The sequence below is a fragment of the Oryzias latipes genome, chromosome 5 (genome assembly GCF_053564925.1).
Source record: "Oryzias latipes strain Hd-rR chromosome 5, Olatipes_Hd-rR_3.1".
NCBI classification, from domain to species: Eukaryota; Metazoa; Chordata; class Actinopteri; order Beloniformes; family Adrianichthyidae; genus Oryzias; species Oryzias latipes.
In genome coordinates, this window is record NC_136241.1 from 29,345,658 (window position 1) to 29,359,840 (window position 14,183).

The 14,183-nt window shown below is 38.2% G+C and overlaps 1 protein-coding gene across 1 annotated transcript in view; it reads left to right on the forward strand.

Annotated features, from left to right (window-relative positions):
• The window catches only part of LOC101159910 (caM kinase-like vesicle-associated protein), a 41,146-nt gene that overhangs the window by 18,225 nt on the left and 8,738 nt on the right, over positions 1-14,183 (forward strand). The window contains exons 2-9 of the mRNA XM_023955164.2: positions 7,749-7,856; positions 7,942-8,073; positions 9,546-9,620; positions 10,177-10,315; positions 12,627-12,747; positions 12,824-12,899; positions 12,983-13,119; positions 13,224-13,302. Of these exons, the coding sequence (XP_023810932.1) occupies positions 7,762-7,856; positions 7,942-8,073; positions 9,546-9,620; positions 10,177-10,315; positions 12,627-12,747; positions 12,824-12,899; positions 12,983-13,119; positions 13,224-13,302 (854 nt within the window). The 5' untranslated portion in view covers positions 7,749-7,761. The remainder of the gene's footprint in view (positions 1-7,748; positions 7,857-7,941; positions 8,074-9,545; positions 9,621-10,176; positions 10,316-12,626; positions 12,748-12,823; positions 12,900-12,982; positions 13,120-13,223; positions 13,303-14,183) is intronic.

Genomic DNA, 14,183 nt, shown 5'->3' on the forward strand with positions numbered 1-14,183 from the left:
TTGCATTGCTGATGTGCGTCATGTTCTCCAGATTGGCGCTTTTTTTAAAGCATGAAGCAGATTGCAGAAAAAAAGCAGGAGCCTATAGTAGTGTTTATTAAACCGAACTTCCAAGTCTGTGGACTCATTAAGTGTCAGACATTTCATTCACTGTGTTTGGATGTGGGATGAGCAACTAGAACAACAGCACTTTCCTTTCTGCTTTACGTTTCGGTTATTTATTCTCCAATCAGTTGGTTGCAAAAGTTTAAAAGTGATGTCTGCAATACTCAATCCATCATATGGTCGTAAACAGCTAAAACAATTGGGGAATTCTTTAGTTTTCTCCTGCAGCAGCAGCTCCATCTCTTTAATATATTTATAATTTAATAATATTATTTAAGTCTTGGGTCTAAAACACACAACTAAGTTATGAATGCAGGCATAACATTGGTGCCATAACTGAGCTCTGGCAGATAGAGAGGGATGATAATTACATACATTTCTTAAGCTTTTTTTTCTAACAAATGTAATTTTTTTTTATAGTTTATCATTATTATATTTTTTTTCCAATCAATTGTAGCAAATATATAAGCTTTGGTTAGGCAGCTTTTCAAAATTTATGCTATTTCCAATATTTATTTAACTATTATGTCTTTCACTTAACGTCTTCTGCTAATTCAGCATTTTGAAGTTACTTTGAAATTTTAAAAATTGTTTCCGCCTTTTATTTTAGTGTATATTCCGTAAACTGTATTTTCATTACTTTCATTGCATTTGCTTTTTTATTGTTATTTAGTTAATTGCAAAAATTAAAAGTGACTATTGGCCACAACTTAAGCTTGAACTCCCTCCTAATCATATTTTACAGTCCTGACACCCGACATAAAGAACCCATTTAGTGTCTTTCTAGTGGTGAAATGTTCACCTTTTAAAATATATTTTAGCTGTAACTGTTTGCTTTTGTAAGTTTTCTACTTTTTAATTTGTTTTTATTTCCAGCTAACTTAACAAATGAATTGGCTAAAATATTCAGCAGTGCTCAGTGTTTCCTGATTCTACACGTTTTTCAACTTAATGAAGTTTTTTTAGTTAGTTAGTTAGTCCCAAGCCCGGTTGCTTTGAGAGGGTTGCGTCAGGAAGGGCATCCGGCGTAAAACATTGCCAAGTTTACCATGCGACTCGTTCGCTGTGGCGACCCCTGATGGGAAAAGCCGAAAGAGAAACAGTTTGTTAGTTAGCCAGTAAGCTAGTTAGTTAGTTAGTTAGTGTGGTTTAGTTGTGTTAGTTAGTTTTTTAATTAATCAATTTAGCAGTTTTTGCATTAAACCTTTTTGTCCAGCTCCTCTCCCTTCAGTCATTTGCATCAATTATTTGCAGTATTTATTGATCCTGGTTTTCTTTATTATTTGTTGTATTCGGGGTATTTGTGAGTAATTTCTGGAATCTCCTGGAATATCTCAGCCTTTTTAGCATACATTTTTTACAGTTTTGGTAATCCTTTAAAAATGGTAAACTATTCACCTTTATAGTGGAAGCAGTTTAAGCATTTTTAGCAGCTTCATATTTATTAATAGTTGAATAATTTACAAGGTAGAAAAGTTTAAAAACATGAATGGATAACCGCTACTTTAGTGGTTATTTTCAGAATATTTAGCAACTCTTTTTACCGCTCAGCATTTGCAATTGCATAATGGCCGGTAGATGCATTTTTAATAGCTTAACAATTGGCAGACTTACCCAGAGGAGAGAGAGTGAATATTTTGGTAGAAGGATGCTGAGTCTAGAGCTGCCAGGCAAGAGGTCTAGAGGAAGACCAAAAAGGAGGTTTATGAATGCAGTGAACGTGACATAACGGTAGCTACTGTTTAAGGAGAGGATGCAGAAGACAGGGTTAGATGGAGGAAGTGGCAACCCCTGAAGGAAAAAGGAGGCAGTTGTGGCACCTTTTTTTTGTTTTTGTTTTTGGTTCTTTTAGCTAATGTGAGTGCTTTTTTTATAGGGGGGGGGGGGGGGGGGGGTATTTCAGGATTCTTGGCTTCATTTGCATAATAATTTGAGATATTCACAATTTTTACTGTACAATTTTTGAAATTTCAAGTCTCTATGTCCAGCTTTGTTACCAAGACGAAAGTTCAGAAGTCAGAAAATATTTGTCTGCCAATCCCATAACAGTGCTGCCACCACGCTGTAATCCTCTCATTGCAAATGTGTTCTGGCATCACAGTTAAATGACATATGTGAAAGCACTGATTTTCTTAAGCTAATAATAGAAACAGACAATTGGAAGCTTCATCTTTTTTCAATAGTGAGGACATGATTGTTCATCTCACACATGTATGTAGGCCTAAGAGCAGACAGTCGTGTCCACAAAAACAAACACTTCTCTGTGTTGAGAAACAGCCTTTGGCTCTCACACGTTCTGTTTTTTGCTGACTGGTCTATAAACCTCACACACTTTAAATCAGCTTCATTGCTTTTTGCAGTACAGTTGTTGGCTCCGTCCAGGAGCAGTTGTTCTCTTCAGGTTCCTCAGTTTTTTTCTCACAGCACTATTAACTTGTCTCGCAAATAATTTACTACTTGTAACAAAACTCCTCAAACTTTTGCACGGCATCAACAAATATCTCAGAAAGCACCAAAACAAAGGATGTTAATAGTTCTAGAGTTAACATAAAATAGTGTACTGAAAAGTTTCCCTTTTATTTGAAATCATGACGCTGTCTAATCAATGTCTAAAAAGGTTGTTTAAAGATACAGTTGGTAGACTTCAGTCAGGAAAATAGATCCTGAAAACGTGTTGATTGATACAGAACTGAATTATGATTAACTTGACTTGACTTATGATTAATAATGACTGAATTATGAAAGGGATAGCCCTTCACGAATGCTGGCATTAAAATATCCCTTAATTTATTGCCCTTATAATCTTAGACACATCATATTGAGTTAAAACCTTTGTTTTTCTTACATTATTTTCTATGGGTATGACAATTCCTTTTAAAAACAATTCGATTTGCATTAAATTTTTGGTTGACTATTCTTATTCCTGGACAATGATAAATAGCGAAAAATACCTGGATACTGAACAGGTGGACTTTTCCAGATTCCTTGTATTTCTTCTAGATAATAAAGTGTAAATTAAATATGTGTACAAACAAACAGGTAAACAAGAATTAATGTCAAATCCATTCAGATTTTAGTTTCATAAAGTTCCCCCACTGTTGTTTTTCCACATCATTATTAGAACATTCAACCACGCTGTATGGTCACATGACTTTACTAAATTCAAAGTGTTTCCACACATTAGACTGGAATGATGGACTGATGATTTTTTGCTGCCAACAAATGTGTCCTTTCCGCTGCCATGATCATTTTTACGTTATAATAAAAATAAACCTATCTCAATCCAAGTGGTATTTTCCAAGATTGATCATAATTGATTTATTTCATTTTGAATTTTTTTTAATGGTATAGGTTGATTCAATTCAATCAATAACTTGTCTCAGACAGATCAATCTGGTTGGATAAATCAATTAATCCATTAATGATGAATCGTTACAAAGTATTATTTCCACATTAAAATCTTTCAAAGATTAGAAAAGAGTGGAGCTCAAGACATTCCTGTTTACATGTATAATTATGATATGATATAACATAGCAATATTAGAGGTGTTATATACCGTAGTAGTAATAATATGTATTCTTGCAATTTTCAGCAATCAACAGCTATTAATTTAATACATGTTTCTATTCATTCAGTACTTAAAGGGTAAACATTGTGAATTTCTTTGAACTTGTCTCCACCAACTAGCCGACTTTGTATTATCTGCACTCCTGCTTTGTATATTTAAGATGTTTTCCTTCTTTTTTTTCCACCTGATTTCTTCATATCTTGCTTTTGCATTTTTGACTTTCAAAATGGGTTTTTAAAGAACATTAGACTTGTAAATGAACTCTGATTATGAGTAAAATATTTTAAGAAAAACAAAAGTTCCTCACATGGCACACTTTAAAGGCAGCAGACCACAAATGCCTTCTGGCAATCTAAGAACAGCCTACAATTATTCAAGCTGTAATGGCAGACTCAGCTTATCTTCTAGCTTGAATCATTTCAATAATTGATGTGACCAAACCAGATCCACAACATCTTCGTGGAAAAACTGCAGCAAAGAGCAGTTTAAGTCCTCATTGAGCCCTGTGAGCGGCTTCCGCCATTAAATCTGCACTTCTCCCTTACACAAGCATTTTATCTGAGGAGCAGATTCACCTCCTCTTTGAATGCAGACATTTCTCACCTGCAGAGGTAATCCTGAAGTTCTGCAATCACAAATGATTCGCCATGAATGAGCTGTGAAAGGTGCACTTTGCTGACAGCCCACCTTGATGTGTAGCATCAGGACCCTGAGGGGAAGCATGCAAACATTTATGCCTGTCAACATTTCCGAGAAGATATTTCCCCCATAAAGCCAAAAGTATAAATGTCCAATTCTTGGAAGTTGCTGCTGTAAGCATGATTGTTGCCTTTTGTTGGTTCCTGTCCCCCATTGGGTTTCTTTCAAATAAAACTTCCACAAATCCCCCCCTTTGCTATTTCTCTTTCTTTCAGAAAGTGAAAAATAACAAACACATCAGACATTTTTCCTGGCAGCCTTAGGTTTGTTAGAGGACTGTATTTTTTATTTTTTTTGCAGCTCTGTTAGCTCAAAAGCAATGTTCTGCATTTATATAACACCTCTCTCTTTTATTACTGTGTTTTGGTTTGGTGGAAAAGGTCTTTAAAGGCATAAAACTCTCATTTTTCTTGCTTGTTTGGTGTCCTGTCTATCTGTGGTTGAGGCCTGTACGCTTAAAACTGATGTATAATTTTTAATACTTCTTTACCAAAGATCTTTAATGATTAACAATGCTTTAAACGTTCGATTTAAGTCCTTAAGTTCATGTATGAAAATGATGAAAGACTGTTAGCCTACCCATCAGTGCTGACCTTTTATTTCTGTTTAGCCGAAGGCAGAGATTTACAGATGTCTCCTGAGTCATGACAGGAGACCAGCAGGGAAAATAGAATGTCAAGGATGCCTTTTTTTAGGAGGCTCTATCTGGGGTGTTGAGACCAAATTTGTCCCATCTGATGAAGACTTTTCATGATGATGAGAATCTCGATTGCTGGGATCAAGCTTTGATAAACTAAACTGTCAGGTTCCTGAATTATTTTGGCCCTCAACATTACCTTTATCTTCCTATGCTGCACTTTTCACCTGTTTCCTGTCATTTTTTTGCCCTGTCCACTCCATATTGACATCCTTCATTATTTTCCTGGTCTGATTCCTAGTTACAGAACCCATTCTCTCTCCAATCACGCTCAAACCTTAAGACCTGTCTGCTCTGTCTGTCCCTGTTTATCATTTCTGCAGTTGCATTTATAAAACTGTGGAAAATTCAGTGGAAAACAGGAAGTTTGGCCAAATCGGAAAATGTGCTGTCCAACAAAAAAAAACATTGAATGTGTCTGAGTGGGTAGAGGTTTCTTCATTTACAGATGGATGGACCGCTACAACTTTTGTCTGAAATTGCTCCAGAAACCCAAGTTTGTCACAGTTACTATAGGAGGAAAAACGTTAAGGATTTGAAAATATTCTCCACTTCAATGTATCACAATTCACAGACAGAAGGATTTGAGCCTTTTTACTCAGCAACCATTGGTTCTGTTGTGACGACTAATAATACTGAAGTGCTGATGCTGCAGACTGGCAAAGCTTCCCACCTTTAGCTGCAGGGAGCACAGCGATCAGTGCAGCAAGAGTCTAATTGCTCCCTGCTCCTTCTAGACCTTTTCTCTGCCAAGCCAAGTCTACATGGTCGACCTTGACCCTGCCTCCAAAAACGATTACTGACGGTTATGACTTTGTTTGCACACAGACAATGTCCAAGCCTCCCTGCCTCTTCTGTGGATTCACTGGACAGGAACTGTCTTTGTGGATTATATTGTTAGATTTCCACCTTTTCCCCTTTCCGTTTTTTGACTTATTCCTCCTCCGCCCTAGCTACAGGCTCTTCACTCCCAGACCACATCCTCCTCTTCTTCATCTGATTGACGGTGTAAGAACCACACTTTTCAGAAATTAGGAAGTAAATGAAAGATGTGGGAAGTGGTGGCAACAGTTACCCCTGAGGTGAGATGGGCACTTGGGGCTCAGACTGGCAGCTTTGGCAGATCACAGGAACAATATTGCCAATTTCTGTCTTAAAGACCCCTGTCCTAGGAAAGGATAATCATAAATAAGCAATTGTTGGTCTGATGATGCTATATGTTTTATATCAATTATTTTGGTCAAGCTGCAAGAACAGACAGTGCTGTTTCATCTCTGTTATTTAAGTAACGGTCAACATTGTTTTGTCTTTTTTGGGTCCAAGTTTGGCGAAAATCTGAGCCAATGTCTTGTGAGGGGGCCACGGTCCTTTCTGTCAGCAAAACAGGTTCTTGTAGCATTTATCCCGTGATGAATTACATATTTAAGGGATTTAAGATTAAAACTGCGTTTCTCAGTATTTCCTTATTCAAACCGTGTTTGATCAGGAGCAGACAAAAACCCATGTTTTGGAAAAGATCTGGTTTGTGACGCACCAACCGTCAGGGATGATCGAGTCTCTCTGCTATGCTCCAATTCTAAATCCTCCACGTGAAGACAAGTAGGTCCATTAACGTCTTAATTTTCCTCGTCTGAGCTGTAAGCTAACAGGGGAGAGTATAAAGAATGACATGCTGGGATATCAGTGTAGGGTTACTTCTACACCAACAGTCCTGCCCACAACCCAGAGGCGAATTTCTTATAAAGTCCTGCTGCGACTGCAAAAATATGACTTAAAAAACTGCATAGACCTTTTGATTTTCATCTATTTTTTCTTCTTCTCAGTTGGTCTGTCCAACAACTGAGCAAACAGATGAGAGCTGAAGGCCTTTTGTGTTGGACAGGTTTTACTATTACAAAAAGAGGTTATATATCTTCAGATAACCAGGGTGTAGATTTCTATAAACCCGTTTATTTATTTGTTACATTTTATGTTTTAAGTATATACAGCACAGACCAAAAATTTGGACACACATTCCTATTCATTTGAATGAGTAGGTGTGTCCAGTCTTTTGGTCTGTACTGTATACATATATTTAGACTTTTTGATTTTTGCCAAAAGCTGCATAATTATAATAACAAAATAGTTGACTTTAACAGTTTAAGGGGAGGTGGTAAAGATAAGAGAGTGGCAAGGGTGGGGTTGGGGGGGTTAGTTTCATGCAAGCTGAGTCCAGATGATACCTGTAAAACCCAGTAATGAAGAGTGGTGATCTAGGGTGCTTCCAGTTGTGTCCGCTTGGTCACAGAAGAGGCTAGTGATCCTTTGAGGTTTCTCCTGTTCTGTGCTTGTCCTGAGTCCTTGTGACATGAGCAGAAGATTGATGGAGGAGATAGAGAGGGATGGTAACAAATTCTTGATTATTACCTCAACTTACAGGTGGAATGGGACCAGTGATGAACACACTAGTGGTCAGGGAGTCAAGCCTTCCCAGATAAACAATGACATTCTTCCTCAGAACATTTGATTGTTGTTTGAGAGTGTCTTTGGCACGGTCATGTACAGTGATGTTTTTAACTGTGTAATGTTCAATGTTTACCTTTAGCTTCCTTCACAAAACTGTGCTTCCATTTGTGTTTGCTGTTCTTCATCATTCCTCATATGTCGTCTCTAATTTATGACCATTTACTTCACAACAGGTCAGAAGCGGCCATGCCATTTGGCTGTTTAACAATCGGAGAGAAGAAGGACTACCACAATCCTTCAGACGTGACAGACAAATATGACCTGGGTCAAATTATAAAATCGTGAGTGTCTAAGTGCATGGACTTCAATCCCATGATGTGTGATTATATGAAAAATGAAAATAAAAGTTTATTTTCTGTTTCTTAGGGAGGAGTTCTGTGAGATATTCAGAGCCAAGGACAAAACCACAATGAAAATGTTCACATGTAAAAAGTTTATGAAAAAGGATGGGAGGAAAGTTCGCAAGGCTGCCAAAAATGAGATTCTCATCCTGAAAATGTGAGTCTTTGCTGTTCATGATTATATATTTTTTCAAAGTAAAAAGTTGTTTTTGCAATTCTTTGCCCTCAACAGCAGGTCATTTACTAAAACAAAATCACACTTTCCAGGGAAATCATGTTTAGCTGTACTCATAAAAAGAAAATTGTAATCACAGCAGAGTCAATAATGAGCTTAATTGGTAACCGATCGAAGACCAAAAAGAGAATTTGACTTTTCAGTTTGTTGACAGACATTAACTGCTTTAGGTCCTATTGGAAATGCATTAAAAAAACAACTTTTTTTTCCACTGGTAAAACCTGCCGTTGGGTACTTCCGTAAACTTTTTGGGATGAATGAATTTATTTGTTTTTTATACAATGCTGCGTTTTTATTATATGGTAGTTTTACTGCTTTCTGTTATTTGTCTTGCAGCACTTTCGGTGACCTTGAGCTCCTGTTAATGTGCTATAAACAGAAATGAACATAATTGAATGAGGGGCTTATGACTACCTTTACCTGAGTAATAACCCAACTTAAATACAAGAGACTGATTTGTGACTTACACATCAATGAAGACTCGACGCCTCCCCCTCACAACAGCTGGAGCTATTTTTGCATGAAGTTATGCCTTTTATCACCATGTTTTTGCATGTTTTAACACAAACGTCTTTAGTAAGACAGGCCTAAAAGTAGAATACTTGAAATCCACACAAACGCACAAAATAAAATCAAAAACAAACTGATTGTTGTCCCATAAGATTGATTAGTTACTAGCATGAACTGATTGTATTGCACATTCCGAAAATAAAAATACAGTTTATTAGTTATAAAGAAAAATTTTCCCTCTATATTTCCATTATGTACAAATTTGTCAATTTCTGGTCACATCTGTTGATGTTGAAAAGATGTATCCTCGTTGTTCATTCATCTTCTTTACCGTTTATTCCCTTTCGGGGTCACGGGGTTGCCGGAGCCTATCCCGGCCACTTGGGCGTAGGCAAGGGATACCCTGGACTGGTCGCCAGTCTGTCGCAGGGTAGAATATCCTCAATCACACATCTATTCACTCTCACACTCACACCTATGGACAATTTAGAGTTGCCAATCAACCTATGAAGCATGTTTTTGGACAGTGGGAGGAAGCCGGAGATCCCGGAGAAAACCCACGCATACACGGGGAGAACATGCAAACTCCACACAGAAAGAAAGGTCCCCCATTGATGTTGTGTTTTTCATGTCCCCCAGCTGGGACTTGAACCGGGGGCCTTCTTGCTGTGAGGCAAGAGCGCTAACCACTGCTCCACCGTGTCACCTGTATCCTCGTTGTCTCTGTGTAATTTTATCCTTTGCAGGCTAATTTTTTTTCTTTTGCTCAAACTGTGTGACCAAAAGAGTTGATTCATTAAATACAGGGTTCAAAGTGTCCCTCTGAGGGAATAAATGTCTCAGACATCATCTTCTGACTCATCACATCACATTCCCTTTTCCAGGGTGAAGCATCCCAACATCCTGCAACTGGTTGACGTCTATGAGACCAAGAAAGAGTACTTCCTCTTCCTTGAACTGTGAGTCTGACGAGTCTGCAGGAGGGACAACGATCTGTGTTTGTCTTTGCCACAGCCAGAACCTAAACTGCTCGCTTCTGTTTTCTTGCTTGAGGCTCTGCTGACATCGAAACAACTCTCAGCTCAAAGTCATTTGGTATTCAGATGTAATCAGAAGCTGCTTTCTCATCAGTATGTCTTCTTGGGGATTTTGAAGAATTTCTTTACAAATTCTAAATGTGGAAATGCAAATTTGAGCTCCTTTGAAAACCAATGACTTGTGGGATAAGGATTGTCCTTAGACTCAAAACACACAAACACAAAGAGCCCCCCATGGGGCCAAAATTCTTGTCATTTCCCTCGTGATTCTCTTTTACTGGAAACTCAACTAAAAATTTTAAATTTGTCAGGTTGCAATCATGTACTTTAAAATGTCAACAACTTGTGCATGAATGTTAGATTGAGAAAGCTACAAAGACAAATGATTTAGAAAGTAGGAAGTAATAGAAATTCAAACTTTTAAAAAATTGTCTCAACAAAAAGCTAACTCTTAAATTAAGACTCCACCTTCCCACAGTGCAACAGGCCGGGAGGTGTTTGACTGGATCCTCGATCAAGGCTATTATTCAGAACGGGACACCAGCAACGTGGTGCGCCAAGTGTTGGAGGCGGTGGCCTACCTGCACTCCCTGCACATCGTTCACAGAAACCTAAAGGTGAGGAAACACAGCGCAACAGTAAAACTGTTTTTGTTGCACTCAAATGATCCAGCAAGTAAGACAGACGTATGCTCACACGTTACCTGCTAAGCAACAAAATCCTACAAAACACTCAAGCAGACCAAAATAAATGGTTGATTTGATCATTGATGCAGGATTTATGCTTACGTGACTACTAATTTAATTTTTTTTAAGTTTCCAAAGTGGTACAGTGTTCCAAAAACTGGGTAGCTTATTGTGAAAGCTGACTGAATGTACTTTTTCTAGGAGGTACCTTTAAGTTGTCTGCAGCAACAGATCTAAGGAGTCTGCTGCTCAGGCTGAACATTTCTTGAGAGTGGAGCAAGCCCATATATTAATAATCCCGCAAGAGAAGGATGTTGAAGTTGTTGCAGTGCACACGCTGCTGCTAGTCGGCCTGTATCTGTACTGAAGAAGGGCGATAATGTCCTCTGAAGAGGGTTCTGTGATGGGTATAGGCGGTGGTGAGGGCTCTTAGTGTCAGCTTCTCCAGAGCACACAAGCCGGAGAAGAAGAAGAAAAATGTGGGAGAGATGGAGGAGAGGAGACTGTTCACAAAAGAAAAGAAACATCTACGGTACAAAAAATGACGCTGGCAAAAACAGAGAAATAGAACAACAACTAATGGCAGCATTTTTTAACGTGAATCAGCTTTTACCTTTTTTAGAAGCTCCAAAAATGGCGATATTGGACAGAAGAAAAACGTTGAACAACAAAAGTAATTTCCAGAAATCAAAGTAAAATGTTAAAAAAATAAAACAAAATAGGAAACTGGTAAAGGTAGGCACTATTGGGCGTCACTGATTGGATGATGATGTTTGAGTTCATCCCAAACTGTTTTAAAATGTTGATTGAGCAATCAGCAAACTTTTGCAGATCTTGCCATGTCAAATAACTTCTCGTTGAAAAGGTAAACGAATATCATCCAAACGGTGATGTCCTATATTACATACCTTTTCACCATCCCTTTTCCCATTTCCTTAATATTTTGTTTTAATCTCTGGAAATTATTTTTGTTTTCCAAAATGTTTCCTTCGGAATTTTTTACATATTTTTTAAATTAAGTTTGGGTTTCTGACATTTCATTCTGATGTCTAAAATATGGTGTTGCTTTTCATTTTCATTAACAGTTTCACTTCTTTAATTGTCGTTGTGATCTTTGATATGTTTTTGTGTTGAGAGATTTGTTGATGTGATTTGCACTTCAGGGTCACCGTAGCTTCCATTTTTTGTTATGTCCCACCAGAAATGTAATTTCTGCACGTTTGATGGCAAATGTTTGCATAACATCTGCAGTTTGACAGGATCCTCGATCAAGTCTGCATCCAAAAACCCCATCCAGTTCGTAAATCAAGTACATTTTTTTGTGTGCGCCACTGGGAGAATCACAAGCTCCCTGCTCCACTCCATTCTGATGCATCCACTTCCGCAAAACTAATTCCATGTGCGTCATTGTTTTTCTTATCCGAATTGGCATCTGGCTAAAAACTGTACAGCTGGATGGCTTCGATATTGCCCGAAAGTTTTGTTGCACCGGTAATGTTAGATTTTTTTTTTTTTAAACGACATAAAAGACCACAAGATCAAAAGATAAATGGAGTGGATCTTTATGGCAAAAACCAAATAAAAAAATCCTGTACACTGATTGTAAAAATTGTATTATATAGTGTATTGATGTGAGAAGCTAGACAGTAATTTTTCAGAGATCACTTTTAAAGTGGCATTAACACAAAATGTGCATCTTTCATGTTTTACTCTCATCCCATATGGTAGACCTGGCACATTGATACCACATGCCCTCAAATTCTCCACACATCTCTAATAAAGGATCTTTAGCAGCAAATTGCCTGGATTGTATATTAAAATTCAAGCCCATAACACATCCCTGCAGCTACATGGAGATCCTAAGAGAAGGCTTCTGGCTTTGTCAGGCACTGGTGGTGATTTTCTTTTCACTACAATTGGAGTTCAGAGCAAAACACGACGTACATGAAATCACACTGAGGCATAAACAAACATTGTTTCACGTTAGATGATACCTACAGTGCAAGCAGTCAGTCATGACAGTTAAGTCCTAAACAGGGAAGTAGATTTGGGCATCAATGATAACTGATACAAAAATGTTGAAACAAAATGAGCTCTAATTTCTTTTTGTCTTTTTTTTAAACACTACACGTCACACATAATTAGCAATCCTTTTGTATGATCTACAACTTGTTTTAATTTTTTTTAAACTGGACAAAACTGAAGCAATCAAAAGTTGAAAAAAGAATGTGGTTTTCCACAGTTGGAGAACTTGGTGTACTACAACCGCCTAAAGCACTCCAAAATAGTCATCAGTGACTTCCATCTTGCCAAGCTGGAGAACGGGCTGATCAAAGAACCTTGTGGGACACCAGAGTACTTGGGTGAGAATATATTAGAAGGGATGTTACTGAGTAAGTGACGGCGTGTTCTCTAGAAAGTCTGTGTTGTGCTGTACAGCTCCTGAGGTGGTTGGCAGACAGCGGTATGGTCGACCTGTGGATTGCTGGGCAACAGGTGTCATCACATACATTCTGTAAGTTGTGAGCAGGACAGCCAGAAGGAGAGTGGAACTGACATGAAGCTTTTTATGTTAGTTTAACTCTGTTCTTTTGTCAGGCTGTCAGGAAACCCTCCTTTTTACGATGAAACTGATGATGACGACTATGAAAACCACGACAAGAATCTGTTCCGAAAGATCCTGGCGGGAGATTATGAGTTTGACTCACCGTACTGGGATGAGATTTCCGATTCAGGTATGTGGAAGTTTGTGTTTCTTACTGATGGCTGCTCCAACCCATCGTATTGACACTTTTTGAACCAGAGAGTAAAATGTTTAGTTCCTTATCTGACTTTTCAGCTAAGAGTCTGGTGGCCCGTTTGATGGAGGTGGATCAAGACCAGAGACTGACCGCCCAGGAGGCTATAAACCATGAATGGTAGGCGATGAAGTTGACTCTTGGGGTGTAATTGGACCGGATTTGGTTTGCTTAACCCTTGTGCTATCCTAGGCACTTTAACATGGGAGTGGGGTCATCTAGACCCACTAGACAGTGCGCTTAACCTTTTCTCTTCAATGATTTGTGATCTTCACTGGTGTCCATGGATTACATGAAATCTGTCCACCTTTATCCACCTTTGTCATGGTAGGGAGAACACGTCAATGGTCATCTAGAACCCATAGGATAGCACAAGGGTTAAGGTGAACCAGCATACCTTTGTAGCCACCTTACAGCTTTCTTCCACCTTACCAGAGCAGCAAGTAAAAAGTGCTGTATCTGACATTGAGTCAGTGAACTATCCCGACAAGGATTGCAAAGCGCAGGACTTCCATTATACTTTCTCTTGTTGCTTTGGCCCAACCTTGTAATTCCTGGCCAATGATTGAAGAGATCTTTAGTCAGATAGTATTTTTTCCAAGCTTTGGTTCAAAACAGAAGTGCCCAGTTGACGTCAGTCTGAACAAAGACCAAACGCAAGGTTCAGGGCTCAATCTTGACCAAATGAAACAGACTTGGTCCGTACCAATGGACAATTACAGTCTGAATACACCCTAAAACAAATCTGTGAAAGTGATCTGTGTCATAGGAAGTCCTGATAAAACACTGATTACATTGAGTGCAGTTTAAGAGCGGAACTTAATTTTAATTTAGATCAAAACCTAACTTTGAACTGCACAGATGAAAAAAAGTCATCCTTTCATTTATTTCATTTCCTTTATTTATTTGTTCTTTTCATTAAAATCATTGATTGTCCAATATGTTTACACCTTTGTTGTACAATATTGAAAATTTTCATGATTGGAAAGGAGCAGAATTGA